The following is a 20201-nucleotide window of genomic DNA, read 5'->3' on the forward strand; positions in this document are numbered from 1 at the left end:
TGCTAGATGAGCTGATTGCATTTCTGTATTTCTCTGTTACTGGCTCATCTGCACTTGAATGATATGTTAAGTTTAATCTTATTTTATATATATATATATATATATATATATATATATATATATATATATATATATATATATATATATATATATATATATATAATTTTAGCCAATTTAAAGAGCTCAGAGCATGATATGACATTGCTAAAAAAGAAACAGTGATGCGGTCAGACAAGTTTCGAACAAATCCTCAGGTGTGCCAGAAGGGGGTTTAACACATTTACTACCCAACTGTCTGTTGAAAACATTGCTCACAGTTTACAGAGATTTCTAGGGTCAACTTTGATCTATGAACTTACAATAGGTGTGTGCACTGGGCATTGATCAGTTTCACCAGCAAATAAACAGCATTGTACAAAGTACTCAAATGTTATACTTGAGTAAATGTCAATATGCTATGTGAAAGTATTACTTAAAGGTAAAAAACACCTGTATAAATAGTATATTTTAGCCTTGAATGTACTTCAGTATCAAATGTAATTTTCCGTTAATAACACATATTTACATGTATGTATATACTGTATTCGATAGCTCGGTGGCTTTAGATGGTTATCAGATCTGATGCTCTACTTTCTACTTATATATATAGTATAACATAGCATAAAAGATGGAGAAAATATAACAATGACATCTAAGTTGTTATGCAGCTATTTACAGTCATTTAATTTTGATACATAGCTTGCTCCCTCCTTCTCTCGCCCGTCCTCTGTCTGTCTTCTATTGTTTCTCCTTCTCTCGTGGTCTTCATTTTCAAGGACATAAAGTCGAGCGATGTTACAATAAACATTCCAGGGGGTGTCACCCACCCGGAGCCTAATTAGAGACCTGGGAGGCCCGGCAAGATGGATGATGCCTGTGTGTGTCAGCGGAGGGAGGAGGGGCTGTGGCGTTCCAGTGGCTGCTGGTTACGTGCAGGTGGCTGAGTGTAAACGTTAGCTTTTATCTTGGCTTTGAACACGGGTGAGCTCAGGGGCCCGTACAGGTGTGTGTGTGTGTGTGTGTGTGTGTGTGAGAATGTGTGTAGAGGACAGGAGTTGAGAGAGGATGTCGGTTGGGGGGGTTGTTACTGGAACAGATAGGGCCAGAGGCAGTCATTTGTCAAGGGGAGCCTACTTCAGCAGAGCTTTGCTGGGGTCAGAGAGTGACACCATAATGTGTGTTGTGTTTTGTGTGCAACCACTAATGATGCGGATCATATAGACACTGATGTGGCCGTGTGGGGGTTGTAGGCCGGCTCGCACAGACTTCAGACAACGACCAGATGCTTTTCGTTGAGTAATCGCATTGACTCACTGTGTCCCCCATAGGAGTAGACGGAAGAAGTTGTGCGTCAAGCTTGTTTTGGTTTTAATTAATGTAATGAGCCAAGCGATGGCAGAGATTATTTCTGGCACTGAGGAGAACGATCCCGACAGCAAACGGTGACTCAGGGGTTGATGTCAAAGAGAGAGACGGAACCTGAATCCTTCTTCTTGTCAGGTTGCTGCCAACAGGCTGCCAGACAGACTTCCGTGAATCCCCTAAATTTAACCTAAGAAGTTAGGTGTGTGCGCCACTCATTTTAAAGGACCGGTTTAGAACATATTCTCTCATCATTACTGTTTAAATTTCAATTGCACAACGTCAAATTGATTCTTGTCAAAACAACATCCTGATTTCTCTGGATAATCCACAAACCAATGGACTGGGATCCTCTTAAAGGTCCAGTGTGTTAGATGTAGAGACAGAAATGGAATGTAAAATGCATAATTTTGTTTTCACTGGCGTATAATCACCTGAAACTAAGAACTCATGTGTTTTTCTTCTGCTTAATGCCATTTTTTTCCCACCATATCGAACCACCACTTTTCTACAGTAGCCTTCAAGGGACAAACCAAACACTGACTCTAGAAAGGGCATTTTGTGGGCATTTCGTGTTTTGAGTGACCATCAGGAGGGGAGGTGTGTGCAGTCGGCTGAAATCTGCAACCTCTTTGAAAACCTGTCCTTCTGTCCCATTGTGATTACTTTGTTGTGATTTTGTAAAGTAAAATGAAGAGAGAAAAAAAGCTGGATTAATTAACACCAAACCTGTCCGCATGGTTTGATAAAAGAGAATGTATGCCTTTATTTTGTTTCATTTTTCTTTTTTTTTTAAATCTTGGTGAACCCTTACATTTTGTGGTTTATCTGTCTCTCTCTCTGATGGAGCAAAATTACATATCAAAATAGCATTTTTCCGTGCCACACTTAAGAGATTTGACAGCCTCAGGTACAATGCGGCCAAAGATCCTCCTGTATGCCAAGAAGAAAAGCATAGAAGGTAGAAATAGTTTTGACCACAAAGGAGAGAAATGTGGCATTAAGATTCAGGGCCAGGCCCTCATGTTTACCCGAGAGGAAACAAGGACATGACATAGTCTTGGCTCCTGGATTTGTGAATTCAAAGCATCTGGGCCAACTTCTAATTCAGCTATGCATAACTTCCCATTGGCAGGCAGGTCAGGGATGCCGGAGTACTTTCTAATACATCTCAGTGGATTATTCTTGCTATGACCTCCAGCCTCCGCCTTGCATAACTCAGCAGGCAGGATACACCGGCAAAGAGTGAAGGGCTCGGCGCTCAGTGTGGACACCCATGCTACAAAAGCACGCAGCGAGGAACTTTTGGCACTCGTTATCTGATGCTCTGGACACATTTAAGAAAAAAACAAACAAACAAAAAAAAAAGCAGAAAAGGCAAAATGCCAAACAAATAAAGTGTGAATGTCATCTGTGGACGGGCCAAGTTTAATCTGTAGAGAGAAAAAAAGACAGAACAGAATAACTGTAACTCCAGCAGACCACGAGGAATGCGGCCAGGCCGCGTGTACAGACAAGCCCAACATGTGATCACACACATGCACTGAAGACAAAGGGAGCCTTGCTACCATAACCGAACAGCATCGCCGACTGATAGCAGGGGAGATGGGAGGTAATGACAGGAGTCCATTCTGGTTGATTTTCATATGGACACAGTGGTTTATATTCAGCCTGAGGGCACTGAGACTGCTGTGTAAGATCATATACTCAACATGTCACATGCTAAAATGATGAAAATACAGTAATGGATCAAAATACCCAGTAAAGGAATTACCTCAACATTGGACAGTGGAGGTCACCTCTGCAGATCGCTGCTGCAGTCAGGTTGATAAACAGGAGTGAAGATAAATCAAAGTTTTAATCCCAAAAATTAAAAGTACTCTATGAGCTCTCCTCCTGTCAGTAAATGGTTTTAGATCGGAGCAGCATATAATTTTGTTTTATTTTGATGAGGGCACTGTTTGAAAACATTTCTAATTCGATGTCTGCAGCTTTTAAGCCAAACCTTGCTGGTTCCGGTGTCTCGGAAGTTAATATTTGCTGGTTTCTTTATTCTTCTGTGATAGTAAACTGAATCTGTCTGGGTTTTTTAGTCTGTTGCTCAGACAAAACAAGACAAAAGGAAACATCGTAATCACTTTTGTAAACTTAAACAAGAGTATGATTGTTACATTTATTCATTTATATTGAAAACAATTGTTTGTCGCATCCCCTCACATGTCATCAGCCAACTGTACTTCAAGTATCTACAGTAAAGTATGGCTCCTGTGAGTTTTTGCAGTAGATTACCACATATCAGATTATCAAAAGTACTATAATATATGGCTGCGTACGTGTGAAAAACATTTTAAGGCTGCGGCTAATCAAACTTGAGCTCATTTAAACTACTTTATATGCTGATAAGTAGGTGATCTATACATTTCATCATGTTTTGCATGTGAACATAATGCAAGGTGACTACAGCTGCAAAATACATGTATAATGTCATGTCATGTCATTATCCGTAACCGCTTATCCCTTTCCATGGGGTCACGGGGTGTTGCTGCTGGAGCCAATCCCAGCCTTGTCTCATGGCGAGGGCAGGGTACTCCCTGGACAAGTCGCCAGCTCATCGCAGGGCCCTCACTGATGAGCAATGTGGGGTTCAGTATCTTGCTCAAAGACACTTCAACATGCAGCTCAGCCTTGCCCTGAGCCGGGATTTGAACTAGCGACCTTTCGATCACTAGTCGACCTGCTCTACCCGCTGAGCTACAGCCGCCCCCATGTATAATGTATAATGCATAAAATGAAAGTAAAGTAATAAAGAGTAAAAATACCTCAAAACTGTACTAAAGTACAGCTTTGGAGTAAATTTAATTACTTATTTTCCACCACTAATGTGCATTTAGACTGAAAACCAGCTGCCTTGCAGTTTCAGAGAAGGTTCGCTCATAACATACTGTCGGCTTTCCTACATCATAATAAATCTCTTTCCCTCGAACAGTTTCAGCCTTTCGCTGTAATATAAGTGCAGTTTTTACCAGCCGGCATCTGAAGGCCGCACAGTTACATTTCTCAAAAGGGCACACGTCATGCTAGATTACTTTCCCTGTGCACCTCGTCTCAACCCCGTCGGTTTTGGCAAAATAAATGTTGGGCCTTTTTTCTTCAAGAGGGCTGAGATCATACTGGATTTTCTATTTTTAGGCTGACTGACTGCTTTTGGCTTTGGAGACATCCTCACATTGTCGCTCGATGCTCGCAGTGAAACACACGAGGGAGCTGTTTCGCACTGAAGCTGAGGCTGTCAGTCTGAAAAATGGCAAAGAGGTGCGCGGCACTTATGGTGACAGTGCACCTGTTACTAACCGGGGAGTGAGATGAGAAAAGCTTCAGTGGAAACATGTGAAGGGAAAGTCAAACAACGGATACAATTAATACGTTTTCAGGCATTGAATTTCCTTCAGGGTGAACATTTACACAAACTTACCACCAGCTTTAAAGTGATGGACTGAATCTGCTCATATGGCCCTCAGCTTAGAAAAAGGAAACATCGGAGCATTTTAAAAACAACAATTCACATAAAGCACTGTGGATATAAACAACTAAATCTCACCCCAAGAGGGAAGTCTTTCTAGATAGATTCCCCAGATTTCACCCGGGGACTTCTAGTCGTCCACACCGAAGGTCTTACTTTTATCTATTAAAGGAACACTATGTATTTTTTGAGAGGAAATAAAAGCTTCATATTTACAATACCGATGAGGTAATAAAACAAACTCATAGATATTTATTTTTTCCAAAGCTGAATAAACAAGCTGTTCTCAGAGGAAAAGAAGCTCCCCAGAACACTGATTGAAGAAAGTTGGCAGGGTCTGCCAAATATAAACAAAACAGTTTGTTTATTTGGTTTTTAAAAAAAAAAAAAAAAAACAGTCACTGAAAATCTTTCTCTTCTAATTAAAATGCCTCCCCCAAAACTATGTAGTGCACCTTTAAATGTTGGCAATTAGGCAGACAAAGTCTTTTTCTGCTATCACAAGTTTCTTTGATCCCAACTGCAGCATCTGGAACAATACTTGTATTTGTTCTCCAATAAATACTCGGTGCGTTAAGTCACTTCCCTGGCCTCAGTCACATTTTAATTCATCTCCTTTGTTCAAATCCTGCATTTAACCACTGCTCTGCCATCATCAGGGGCAAATCCTTCTCATTCACTCCCTCCAGTTTTATTTGTTCATTCATTTTTTAAAAATTTTTTAAAAATTTTTTACTCTAGCCATTAAAATGATGTACAGCTGAGATTGACTTGTGTACAGAGTATAGCCCAGAGGTCCCCAAACGTAATGGACTCCCAATTAGATTTAGACCCCAACATAAAAAAACCGAGACAACACTCACATTATGTTCCAGATGGGACTCATCGTGTGTCTTTTGCACCATCCGGTATGTTCACAGCAAACTATCCTGCTGTATGACGGTCCTGATCTCACCTCATGTATATAACATATATACAGGGAACTGAGAATAAATGCGTAATGATCTTTTGGTACTTTTTGCTCTCTCGAATATTTTTTTTAATTTTTTTTTTTTTTTTTTTTTTTTGGGGCAGTTTTGCAGTTTTGCTGTAATATAAAACTCACTGTCGGGTTATTCTTATGGGAATCTGATTTAAGTCCAGTTTCCAGAATGGGAAAATCAGTACACACTTACAAACCTGCTCTTTGCACCACCCTTCCTTCCCCAACACCGCCACCCACCCACCCATCCTCCTCCTCCTCCTCCTCCTCCCTTCCTCCTCCTCTTTTCTCTCCGCTGCTGCTTCCCCAGCGCTGCAGGTTGAATCCATTGCCCCTATTTCCTGTCACATGGGTTGGAAATAGGATCCCTGCTTTCTACTATCTGTTCCCGTCTGTGTGGTGTCAGTGTAGTAGTAGCTGTGAGACCTGCCTTGAAGTTCAGGGACTTTTTAACAGCGACTCGTGCGCGGACCCGGACAGTCAGCGAGTCCAGCAGCCCGCCGGTCTGCATGCGCATCTGTCCGCCAGGCTGCCCTTCGCTTCACCTGAGAGCCTCTGCACACACTCTTTAATCGCACCATGGATTCCTGGACAGTCACCTCCGCACTTCTCCTCGCCGGGGTTATGTCTTCTGCGGCTCTAAGTCATTTCGACACCGGTAAGCCAAAACTTTTTTTCCTGCTCGCCTTCATTTCCCCGGGACGTCTTCTCCATGATTATCTGCGTCGTCGTCGTCGTCGTCGGAGGCGTCTCCAAAGTGGCTCTTTTGCGCACGGGACAAGCTGCTTTTTTCCTATCATAACACACACAGACACACACAACACAATACACACCGCAAAGTCCACTGATTCAAACGTTATCGCGTTTGTTTTCCTATTTTGTGTCGAACATTGCAGTCGCAGTTAACTTCATTCATAGTTCATCGCCTTGGTCCGAGTCCCACTACGGCGCTGTTTTCCAGCCGGGAACTGGGATGTTTACAGACGGCGCTCAAACAAAAAAGGAAATGTGTTTGATGTTAACTTATTTCTGTCATCTTCTTTTTTTTTCTTTCTTTCTTCTTTTTTGATGCACTGACTAATCTGATGAGAGTGCAGTTCCACCGTTGGAGTAAACACTCGCGCTCCAAACCGTATCCAAAGGTGTCCTCGGACCTGCAGAGTCAAGCTCTTCACAGATAAGGGTCTGCGCACATTTCAGCAAAGACACGGAGATAATCAGTAAATCCTCGTTGTGTCGTTCCGAAAGCTGCGTTTTGATTTAATCAGGAAAACGGCGAGTTCGTAACCAAAGCCAGCGGCTTTTTACGCACTCGCGTCCCCGGCACATCCTGCGCCTCTGAAGCCTGACATGTTTACCTGTTCTGCATCCGATGCTGTAATCTGATCGGCCACACTGTCACATGGTCGTTATGGTTTTAATCTCCATCATCATCATATGTTTGTTTCTTCTTCTTCTTCTTCTTCTTAGTCTGCGCCTCGTCTCTGGATATTAGGTCTTTAATTGAGCCGTTTAATGATCGCCATCCCCCCGAAAATGAATTGGAAACCCCTGAGCGCGGTCATCTGATATCATCCGCTTAATTCGCCATCAAGTTCAGACTAATACGCGGGGACACGCTCGCGTCCGTCTGCAGGACTTCAAAGTTAGAGCTGCCTTCCCGGAGAGTATTTTCTCCTAATGTGTACGTCTAATAATGACGACCGCACTGACCGAGCTGCTCCTTGCTGTAATTTGCGCCGCGTTTCATGTCGGAGCAGCAAATCCCCATGCTTTCCTTTTTAATTTTTTTGTCTCTTAATTATACCCTTTGGATTTCAAATTAGAGGGTCCACCATCTGGGCTAGTGCGTAAGTACTCCCATGTGTACCTATGTATTAACAAAGTATTTAAAGCGATGGTATTCCCCCTCATAACACTGGGGAGAAGAAAGGCCAAGTTTATGTTTAGTTGAAAGTCAGCTGTGCCACATTCACGGCACAGGAAAACAATCATTTCATGCGCCTTCAACGAGCCGGTGCGAACGCAGAGAGAGGGACTGTTTGATGCTGCCGTACTGTTCGGACACCTAAAGATTAAATCCACCCCGAAGTTACCAGTAAAGGCACAGCTGTCGGTTCAGTTGTGGGGTTTTTTTTTTTTCTTCTTTTCTTTTCTTCTTACAACCACAAATTATTTGCAAAAATGTCTTTCAGCAGTCCATGCCAGAAAAAATGGTGTGTTAAATGTCGGCGTCATGCCCTCAGAATCAAAGAGTTAAGTACTTGTTTCCAGAGAAATCCAATCAGAGCAGATTAAGTTTATGAGTGACGCAACATGCAAGAACCTCCGGGGGGAATGTGTGAGGCAGGTCGAGGACAAGTTGACACACCGAAATATCTGCCACACTGCGCTGAAATGCTCCATGTGGATATCATAAGAGTGCTACTTCAAATGTCTGAGATGTAAAAAATAAAAAACAAAAACAAAATCTGGGCAGGAACACAAAAGAATCCTCAAAAACAGCACAATTTACCACAATCTGCTAAAACCAGGTCAAACAGCAGTTTATTAAAGGGGCAGTGTGTAATTTTGGAGAAGAAACTCAAGCTCAGAATTTCAATATTTACTATGTAATATTAACGAGGAAACAACCAAAACTTGTTTATAAACTAACTAATCTAACTGTTTATTGAATTTGTTCAGGCATAATAAAAGTTTTGAATCAAGTTTAAAATCAGTTCTTTCTCTACTGATTAATGTTTCTTCTCCAAAACCACCTAATGCACCTTTGAAAAACTCCGTCAAACTTACTGAACCCTGTGGTGTGTTTGAAGCAGGTCATATGTTTATGTTAGCAGGCTCCATTTCTAAACTAACGCTAGCTACTGTTGCTCTCTGTTAGCGGAGTGGAGACAGGCCCCGTCTCTTGGACTGTCACAGAAAATCCAACCTGACCCAAAATAACTTCATGTCACCAAACAACCCGCTCACACATGACCAATAGAAAAGTGATTAAAGGGACACTGTGTTGCTTATGAGAAGAAATTCAATATTTACAATGTTAACATGGTAATAATACAAACTCAGAAATACGCATCTTTTCCATAAGTGAATAAACAAGCTGCTCTCAGAGGGAAATAAGGTCCCCAGAAAACTGTTTGAAGCCAGGAAGGTGGCAGGGTCCGCCACATATAAACAAAGTAAAACAGGATGAAACTGTGTTGTCCTTGAAGGTCAGTTCATTCTGTCATGAAAACAAACAGTTTGTTTATTTAGTTTGTCACTGAAGCTCTTTTCTCTTGCAATTAAAATTTCTTCCCCTAAACTACATATTGCTCCTTTAATACACGCACGCTGCTTCAAAGTGTTGCAAAGTACACCTCTGATACTTTGCGGAGTGCCGGCAGCTGTTGCCTCTGCGACGACGTGTCCGAAACAATTATGCCAGAGTGCTTTCACCGTCCTCCTAGGCTGTAGCAGCGCATCAAGCAGAGGTGTATTAACAGCAAAAGTGTTTTTAATCTTGTGCTGAGGGACAATCGTGCGCTCAGCGGTACATGCGTGCACACAAACAGAGACGCGGCAAAATGTGGGAGATGACATGTGTTGCAGGAGCAGCTAAGTGCCTCTATACAGCCTATAATGTGAGAATGGGCCCATTCAGCGCACTTTATACTCGGAGCGTGCAGTGTCAGTTCACCGCAGGCCCTTAGCATTAATGTATGTGATGTCTCCTCCACCTGAGCACAGAGGCTTTTTATGAAGAGACCCATCCAGACTCCCACATTCTGTTTCGTCGTTGCTCACTTGGCAGCTGCTCAGGCCCTTCACGCAAATGTACACACAAGTGGAAGCCGGAGCCTGTCAGGGCTGTCAAGATGAGGCGTAATTGAGCTACTCTGTAAGCCGGTAATGATGCAGCTGATGGTGTTGATGTCGCGAACAAGCTCGAGCTGGTTAATCAGCATGGAATTATTTTGTTCTTGATGTTTCTGGTGTCCATGAGCGGTCTCACCGGCCGCTTGATGATGTGGGACAGTGCATCGTAGACCCACATGTGTATTTTTCTGTTTATCTAAATTAGTCTTCATCTTATTCAAATGGAGGTTGAGGCAGCTTTTTTACATGTTCCTGTTATGGTGTTAATGTGACTCACCTTCAAAGTGATCCTTTGTAAGTTCAGCGGCAGTGTGAGCAAGCTGTCTTCCTGTTAGTACATGCAAGGATAACCTATAATCTGTCCCAGTGGTTCCCTGCCTGGGTCAGGGGATGGTTAAAGGAATAGTTTGTCATTTTGGGAAATGTGCTTATTTGCTATTCCTGCTGAGAGTTAGATGAGAAGATTGTTACCAGTCTCACACATGTCAGCTAAATATGAGGCACCAACCACCAGCTGGTTAGCTCATCACAAAGACTGGAAAAGAGCTAGCCTAGCTCTGTCCTGTAGGCCGAAATAGTCTGATACATAAACCCTGTTAAACTGTGACATGTCTTTGGTACAGTCTGGTTTTTACAGAGTAGACAAATGAGACATAATGTAGTGCGCTTTAAGGGTTATTGCTACGTGGATTTCATTACTTTCGGATCGAGTCAGCTTAGCTGTTTTCATTTGTTTCCAGTCTTTGTGCTGCGCTAAGCTTCATATTCAGTGGACAAATGTGAGAGTGATGTCAGTCTTCTCTCCACCAAAAAGGGTGTATTTTCTGAGTTATTGTTCCATAGTGCAGGAGTGAATCTTCAATCTGTCTCTTGCTTTTGCAGTTTTCTTGTAAAATTCTGAATGGATTTACCCCGTTCAGGCTTGTTGTAATGATTCAAATGAAAGAATCCGAAAAAAGGGAAAGTAACTGCTCACTGGTCATTGTCGAATGCAACCTGTGACAGGGGATAGTAAGAGGGGAATGCTTCGATTTAGAGGTACACACGGCAACAACCGAGATGTCTGATCACACTTTTCGCACCCGTGAATAACAGCGAGAGCTTCAACAAGAGACATGAAACAAGCGGCCTGTCTATCTCTGGACTTTCTTTGACTTTTTCAGGTTTGTTTAGATTTGTGTTGAGCTGAGGCTTGAAAAGGACGTGCTGTGACATTTTGGCAGTATGCAATTCACTCTCATTATGTGATCACACAAGAGAGAGCTGTCAAAAATACAGACGATGAAGAAAACATCAGGTTAATACGCTCGACCAACTGAATCTTTGGCCGATCAGTGCAGGGAAGAGGCCTTTCTTTTCATCCGCAGCCTCTGCCAAGTCTCGACTTAACTAGACATGCATGAAGTAACTTCTAAGGCCACACTGGGAAGATTCACAAAGACTGATCTCTGTGCAGCGAGGTCTATAATCTAGAAACTTGCTGCAGGTGAATCACCTTGAATATTTCCAGACCAGACTGGAGATTTTGAAGCTTTTTACTCTCATTCAGCACAGGCGCTCTTCCTTCTTCCCTTAAAGCACTGTAGGCACCAATCAGAGCGGTGGGGGGGTGAATGACAGCATGTGTTGTGATTCCTCTTTGTAGCCTAACATGCATATAAGCTGCTGCATAAACTGGCAACCCTCTGTTTCATCTGGCAGCCTGCTCTGTTTCCTGCCCCCTGTCTGATCGCTGTCCAGCGGGGCATGATGCACTCGGCCGCAGACGGAACTGGGCGTCTCTGTGTGGCGCAGTGGGAGAGGCGAGGTGGCCGAAAGCGCGGTTTGAAACACTGCACGGACTCCTAAACAGTAGCTTGCACAAAAGTTTGGATTGTAGTTGCTTAAAGCCGGCAACAGCCGTGCAGCTTCTTTGTTCACCAGGTTGAACTGGGATTGATGGGAGTCTGCAGTGTGTTTCCAGATGTTTGCACTGAAGGGGTGTTTGTGTTTGTGTGTGCACTGTCAGTCTCGAGGTGGCCAGAACATTTTTAACATTTAACATGCCTCTTTAAAAAGGCTGCTGTTATTTTCACGGTAATCCGTTGTTCAATTTCATAGTTTTACTCCACTCATTTGTACAAATAGTCCAAGGAGAGTCAGCTAATGGGAATGCTAGTTGCACAGCTAACTGAGCTAATTAGCTAACAGCAGCCACAAATTGCAGAAGTTAGCAGTTGCTCTGATTATGATGATGATGCCACCTATTTGTTTGGAGTATGAATTCGACACGTGGCCAGTAGACATATTGCAACTTTAAGGTTCTTTTTAGAGGGTCTTCTGTAGCCTTTGGTCATATAACATGACCAGCTTCATCAGCAGGCTGTTAATAACCCTTTATGGACTTTATGTCTGAGTTTCAATATTGATTCTTTTGTAATAAGTCTAAACAATGTCCTATAAAGTGAACAATGACCATCAGGCCAGAGCCCAGGGTAACAGCCTCAGAACCAACAGTTGAAAACTTGAAGATGTTGAATGTAAAATGATTTAAAAACTCAAAGAAAGAATCAAATGTTCACATTTAGCAAGCTGGAAACAACACGTTTGACGGCCTCCCTTTTAAGATTGATCATTAATTTCCTACCGCCCGACCATTCAGTTAAACAGCCAATGATTTCAACACTACGTGCGTGCGTTTGAGTCCAGTTTAAATGTGAAGCAGCTGTGGCTATCCTGAGCCTCTATAAACCTCCAGCGTTCCTGTTCCTGATTTTAAAGGGGCCAAGTCAAGTGTCAAACCAAGAGGTCTCACATCTTCTGTCTGATGCCCCTCCATTCATGTACCCCCCCCCCAATCCACTACTCTCTCTCATTCAGCCAATCACCATATCTGTCTTGAATTATTCCACTTTCAAACACAGTCCATACAGTGCAGTTTACGACTGGCCTCCATCAACCTTTGTAACCCCTGAGACAGAGACATCTTTGTGTGTCTGTGTCTGTGTGTGTGTGTGTGTGTGTGTGTGTGTGTGTGTGTGTGTGTGTGTGAGAGAAAGAGAGAGAGAGAGAGAGAGAGAGAGAGAGAGAGAGAGAGAGAGATACTCTGAATTGTCTGCCTCGGAAGATAATAACAGGCCATCTTTAGCCAGGATCTGAGGAAACACGAGCTGGTGTCGGCAGAGGGGATCGTAATGGAGCACCGGTTTGAGGAGGGACAGCGGTTTCTTAAAGAGTTTAGCATAAGGGCTTTCGGTGTGTGGGTAAACCCTCTGAGCTCAGTGTGGGGAGTGTCAGAGGGCATTATGGGAAGAGGGTTGCATGGGTCTGGGTCTCAGATGTGGGCTGTGCGGTGTCCTCCCCCCTGCTTTTCCGGTTCATAGATGGAGAGCTTCTGTGCTGCAGACACAAGTTCACACAAACTGCTGTGGTAGATTGGAGTAGCTAACAGTAGTGTGTGTGTGTCTAAGTAGCCATTCATGATTAAAGATGTGACTGTGTGTAGACACCAGTGGGAGTTTAAGACTTTATGGAAACTTATTATCCCCATTTTCAGTTTCATCGCTTTATTTTTGGTTCTATTTGATTTGTTTGTATGCTTTAATGCTCAGAAAACACAATGGTTTGTCTCACTGTCCAGTGCTGCAGCACCTTCTGCCTGAGACACTCTGTTTAAGTTCCCGGCACTTAAAGCCCCCCTCCCAAATATCCAGTCTGCTCTGATTGGTCAGCTCACACACACCTGAGCCAGCTCTGCTAACAACAACAACAGAGCAGCCATGTGAAATTAATTCTAACGACCATTACTAGCTGCAAATATTTGCCATATTATGATGTCAAAAAGTCACAGTATTATAGGCGCAACTACTGACGAGGGGTCACAGGAGCAGTGTTTTCTCTTGGTGCAGATTTTTTTTTATCATTTTTATCAACATTTTTTTCATGCACATGAACCCTTATAATGTAAAACACTGAAACAAATTGAAACAAAACTAAATGAAAAAGTATAATAGGTCTCATTTAGGACAGAATACATTTTGTAATGTAGGTTAACTTCAGTTCTTGAAATAGATTAAGTGTTCAAGTTTTTTTATTTGATTTTAACATGAAGTAAAAAAGTGCACATTAATCAGGTGGAGGAGAATCCCCTCTTTTTTAGAGAAAATAACAAGGAAAGAACAACAAGAAAAAACATATTTAAAACATGCAAACATAGAAAGCCTTATTAGACATTATTAATTTTATAAAAACATTTCATCATAGAAAAAAAAATCATGTGCTAGAATAAACAATAATCCATGGTAAAATGTATTTATTCTCATGTTGAAGTAATAAAGACACTTAGAATGATCAGACTCTACAGTACGCACCGTTTTAGCATCTTTCAGCCCATTGTTTTGTTGTTTTTACTCTAAGTGTCCTGTCAGCGTTGTTTGGTCTGCAGCAGCTGTTTACAACAAAAAGCTCTGAAAAAAAAACAACTGCTTGCGACCTGCTTAGTGCCAAAAAGCAGACTGAGTAAGCGACCAGCTGCTGAAGACAGCATTTAGATGCTAAAGGGCTAGAAATTTCCCTCACGAGTTGGTGGAGACCAATCAAGAGCAAAATGACAAGTTTGGCTCCCATTTGTGAGGTGGCATTAAACACAACTCCAAATGAATGCTTATGTTGTTCTGTTTCAACCTGATGTTTAGACAGGCAACTGTCTGCCAGCAAGACAGACATAGCATCTTTATTTGAATCCTACTGAAAATGTTGACTGTTTTAATGTAAACTGTCAAACATCACACTAAAACAGTTAGGGCGAGGACATTACACTCAGGGTAGGGGAATCGTTGGTCTGTTGTTCTCTTTTCTAACTTTAAGGATAAGGCGAGTCGCATGCCTTTCACTCAAGGGCATGCAAAAGTGTTGGCATCAATCACAGGACAGAACAATCTACCGGGGACACATGGTTGCTTTTATGGCCTATTTTCTCATCACTCATTGGGATCATGAGCAAGCTGACAAATGGGGCTAGTCTCCCTAAAACTTTTCGTACACTCTACAAAACTTTATGCGCAGGTTCAGTCAGTATGTCCCGCTTGTTTTCACAGTAAACCCAGCCAGTCTGCCTCCTCTTTGTGTTGCGTCCATGCGTAATCAGCTCCACACCAGCCCATATGGAGCCCTCATGAATGCTCAGTGGAATGCCCCATGAGGTTACGTTTACCAAGACAACAAAACACAGCAACAAAAACCAACTATGCACATCGACTTCAACTGACACTGTAACTGTGAGATACTAAAATGCTATTTGTTCTTCACTCACCTCAAGATCACCTTTATTATTTATTTATTTTTATTTTATTTTATATTCTAGCTACCCTGGAAATAATACATAAAAGCGCCCACCAGAAGAAAAATATGGTTCTGGGTTCTCATGCAGGAGTGTAAACAGGCAAGGAAGAGGCTCTTCTGTCCAATCACACAATACACTTGTACACTTGTGTGTTACTTTGCTGACAGCGAGGCAGCTTTAAAACTAAACCATGGCTCATTAAAGAAACCTCCTCATCTGGTGCTCCAGACACGGCAGCAGATGCTACCTAGCAGTGGAAGAAGAGGTGACAGGCAGCGCTGCACTCATTACAGAGCCAGACAAAGAGAGGAGAAAGTTTGAAATGAAAGAAAATAGAGCATTTCCTTTTTTGCATGGTACTCAGCATGCCATGACTTGTGAAGGCAGGCCAAAGTTCTGAAGAATTCCCTCATTTGCTTGGCCAAAAGTACGTTGTATTTGGCTCAGAGTTGGTAACAGAAGAAGGGGAATGAAAAAGACCTCTGGGTCAGAAATGTGTGCTTCTGTGTCAACCAGCTGCCCATTTACTTCCTGCTGACCTCTGGGTGGTGCCCTCCGAAGGTCAAGTTGCGGGCAACGCCCTCTTTCTTCCATGCCAAGGGATTGGACTGCCCATAAAACCACCAACCACTAAGATGGAGAAACAGACCTAGTTATTATAAACACAATCATGCTTATTATCGTGCCACTGTGATTCGCGTCCTGTCGTGTTCAAAGACTTATTTGTTCAAGTACCCGTATGTCATTCCCCGCTCTCCCCGTTTCTCTTTTTGAACGTCTGTTGACTTATTCATTTTTGTCTCACCTTGTGCAAATCACCACCTGTCCAGGCGGTTGATCAGGTGACCCAGCATGCAAAGCAGCCGGGCCAGTTCCAGCTTCAGGATCTGTGGTGGCGATTGGTGGTGCACGGATAGCCTCCCTCAGAGGTGACGAGGCATGACGGGTGCGATAGTCATGTAAAGCACAGAGCAGCGAGAGACCGAGGCGTCCTCAAACAAAGTGGAGTGAGGTTGACTGTGTCACTTTGGTCCCTGATCCATGGAGGCGGTCCTGTGAGACAACATGAAATTAAGCTGTCAAGCTGCTGCCGGCTGTACACAACTGTCAGGCTTGAAAGAGATAAACAATGTTTAGGTGGGAGAGTGCACACATGTGGCTAGAGTAGCGGTTTGTGAGGTTTTGTTGCTCAAAGGTCAGTCAAGAGCAGAGTATTTTTCTGAATGAGCCGTGACATGTAGTGTTTGGATGGAGCTCTCTTAAGAAACATCTTTACTTTTTCTCTCTCAACTCTTTATCTCTGAATTAAGTTTTCCTCCTTCTTCTCTTGTAACCAATTCTCCCCCTCTTCCCTTTCCCTCTTTTGCACATTTTAATACTATCATCCATGAGCTGTGTACCCTGGCCTCTTCGTGTACCTTGGCATTTACGTATGCATGAGGAGACCCACTCCAGTCAATGCCGAGTGACATTCTCTCTCGGCTTTACTGGCGCTCTCCGCAGCAGCCAGAGCCCATCAGCTGGAACACACTCCAGGGCGAGGGGGTAAATCAAATAGTCAGAGAACAGTAATGAAATACCATAGAGCCTTATGTTCCTCTATGAATTCTATTAACTTTCAAACAAACAATTGTTTTCATTATCAAAACCCAATTTAATTCACGGGGAATGGAATTTTAGAGGAGGTTTTAAGGCCCCGGGGGAGGAAGTGGCTGGTCCGTGAAAAAATTACACTAAAAATCTAGCTTTCTGCCTCAAATCTGGATTTATACGGATGTGAAATCAAAGTGTTATCATCTCAGGGCCTGCTGATAAAAGTTAGTGCGGCTCTGTCGTTCCCTAATAGCGCTCATTGGCCAGTCTTTTGTTTAAAGTTTCAACGAGAACAGGAAAAAACGATTAGGCTGTGGTTTGATTTGTTTTGGTACAAGCCCAAAACCATTCGGGCTTCCTGTCTCCGTATTTCTCCTTTTGAACGTACTATTAATAAAGCTTTTGACATAGTATGATTAAGGTAAATTAGCTGTTATTCTTTCTTTGATTCAAACATGTAACATGTTCCAAACATCTCGCCAGTGATTGGTTGGGTGTTTTTACAAAAAATCTCCACAGGCTGAGTTTCAAAGCAACCATGTATTTTTGTGGTGTCACATGCAATTCTGAGTTTTGAGAAGCGTAACCAAGAACATAACGGGAGGATATTGAATTGCTACTGTGTGAGACATGACCTGTCCGGCGAACCTAGTTCTTTTTATACAGCAGTTATGGTTGGGCCAGGGCCACTGAGGTCTGCGCTCTGCTGCGGTAGAGTAATGGCAACCACTTTAAATAAATGGAGAGTAATTTAGCTGCTCAGCCCCGGGGTCTGGTTAGTGTCCAGCTGCAGCAGTTTGTGGCCAAAGAGGCAAATTGTCGCCTTTACTCTTTGCTGGAAACGCCCACCTACAGCACTGATTCGACAAGGCCAAGCAAGTGGACATGGCTAAGTGGACAGAGCAAACATTTGGACAAGTGAAGGGAGCAGACGTAGCTAAGTGGACAGCAAACAAAGGAACAAAGCCAATAGTGGGCAGAGCTAAGAGGCCATGACAGTGGATCAGAGAGTGCAGAACAGGGGTTGCACGACATGCTTCAGTGTGGTCTTTTTTGAAGGAATAGGGAAATAAACATCCATTAACTGGAGCTGCGATAGCACAGTGATAGTTAACTGAGCTTTAACAGTTCATGGACCCTACTTTACAAATGCACGGGAACATCTCAGTCAACCGTTTTCACAAATAACCATTGTCCCTGTGGAGCCAGTGATATCCCATCGCAATGCAAGGCCCTTTGAAAGAGGCTTTAACTGAAAAGGGCTGAAACCCAAGTCGCCAAGAGGCCCCTGGTGTAGTTGTCTGTCCTGCATCGAAGGTGAATACAGCTCCCCGAGGTGAACACAAAAAGGGTTGGGTCTGCAGCAGCCTACATGGCACCAACCCACGACCAACGCCAACCGAAGCGTGGTCACACTCGGCCGATGCCGTGAAACAGAATCTGCTAACCCTCAATAGATGCCTCGAAATGGATCCCCTTCCCAGGGAGGCCGGTGGGATGCCCCTTGTCTTTTACCAGAGCCATCTGGTTCCCAGTACTATTGCTCTTCCCACAGCCTCACAAACCACAGTGAAAAAGGATCGCTTTCATAATCAAGATCAGGAACTAGAGACGTGGCTGGTTAAAAGGGGTCTGAATGTTGAGCACTGTGGTCCCCTCTGCAGCAGCCTATTGTGCTGTTGTTATTGTGTCCTTGGAAGTGCACTCTGTTGCGGTGGATCTGACAACCTTTTGTGATTTGATACAGTGGAAATGTGTCTGTTCATGTGCTGACCAGGTCAGTCAGGCAAGGTCCTTAGAAAGAAGGACTTAAACATGTCAGGCTCTAACACAAATTAAAATGATGGTCACAGATTGTTCGGAAGAAGGAACAGGCAAAGGTGGCTCTATGTAAAGACAGATTTAGGCAACGTGTTGACGCAAAGGAGATTTTTCTCCACAATGTACATGGATTTAAAGCGTAAGTAATTCTAAACATGCCAAGGAATGCTGGAGGAACAGGCCAGTGCCGCCATCTGCGATTTACAAAGACAGACAAAACAAATGTGTTTGATGTGTTTGACACGCTCCCCAAATGAGCACGCTGGAGATTCATTGGATGCAGATGGGAACGTGTTTGAGCTCCACACATCAGGTCTGTTCATCCACCACAGCAAGCAAGAAGTAAAAGTTGATTAAACCTCATTATTCAGTATACATCCTTTACTTTTAAGGTCTACCCCTGATGTCAGACGAGTGAATGAAATCTGCCATTGGTCGGCTTTAGTTACATTTAATCACAACACATGGCTCTAAGCCTCTCTCAGACATTTGATCAACTTAAGCCCAATTTCCAGTAACCATGTTGCTCCATTTCTGAAAAGGGCCTTTAAAGCGGCCCGATAAGCTCGGGATTCCAAGGCTGACATGACACTCGGACTCAGGGATTTGAGGGAATATTATTGAGAGGCTGAGTGAGTTTTCTGTTTGCCAGTATTGTCATTTCGCACAGACATGAAACAACTGAAATGTTGATGACAACACACATTACAGACCTGGGATTTGTATTCACGACAGTTGTGTTGCTCCAAATCGCACAAAATGCTGATTTCTACATAAAGCTGCTTTAATTTGAATCCAACTGCTGCTGTTGTAGACTCAGGTTAATATGCAACAGAATCTGTGCAATACATGTGGTAGGGGGTCCCTGCTAAAGGGGTCCATGGCCTGAAACGTGTTGAAGAGGCCTGTGATAGGCGACCAACAGACAATTAATCAACTTACAATTATTTCCATTATCTAAAATTTTCCATTTATTTTCATGAATATTAATGTTTTGCGCTAGAAAATGTAAATGTAAATGTAAATAATAATAATAATAATAATAATAATAATAATAATAATAAAACCATTTTTGTCCAACAGCAGCCCAAAACCCAAAGATTCATCTTTTACTTTCTTAAAAAAAGACAAGCAGCAAAATATATGTAAATAATATGGGAAGCTAGAATGTGCATGTAAAATCAAGTAGTTTGTAGCAGCTCAATCGGCAGCCATTTCGTTAATTAGATTTGTTGTAGGCTTTAGACAACTTTCCGATGTTGTCTGATACATTATAGACTGAGCAACTAATTGAAGAAATAATCAGCAAAATAACCAGTAATGAAAATAAGCATTAGGGCAGCCCCAAGCCTCAGTTACCACAAGGATGAAATGAAAAAAAATAACAAAAAGCTTCAGGAGTGTATAAACTCTCTAAACTCAGAGGACTGGAAGAGACAAAGTCAAACAAGTTGTGATGACAAGAAGAACAAGACAGACAGACACAGAAACAGACACTTTGAACTATCCTTTCCGGCTCAAAATGACAGGATTTCTCATCCCTCCGAGATGAAATGCCACAGATTTCTTTCCTGCAAATTACGTTTTGGAATCATCTCCACAACAGGAAATGACTAATCAAAGCTGGAGCGTGAAATTTACTGTATACACCTCTTCCAAACAGAAGCATGGAAAACTCTGTAAGGATAAAGTCGGATTTTGGG

At 42.8% G+C, this 20201-nt stretch overlaps 1 protein-coding gene across 2 annotated transcripts in view; it reads left to right on the forward strand.

The window, feature by feature from the left end:
- The first annotated feature begins 6243 nt into the window (after nt 1–6243).
- Nucleotides 6244–20201, forward strand: part of kremen1 (kringle containing transmembrane protein 1) — a 57303-nt gene continuing 43345 nt past the window's right edge. For both annotated transcript variants that reach the window (XM_037096881.1, XM_037096882.1), the window contains exon 1: nt 6244–6561. In XM_037096881.1, coding sequence (XP_036952776.1) covers nt 6483–6561 — 79 coding nt within the window. In that variant the 5' untranslated portion in view covers nt 6244–6482. The remainder of the gene's footprint in view (nt 6562–20201) is intronic.

Source organism: Acanthopagrus latus, chromosome 5 (genome assembly GCF_904848185.1).
Source record: "Acanthopagrus latus isolate v.2019 chromosome 5, fAcaLat1.1, whole genome shotgun sequence".
NCBI classification, from domain to species: Eukaryota; Metazoa; Chordata; class Actinopteri; order Spariformes; family Sparidae; genus Acanthopagrus; species Acanthopagrus latus.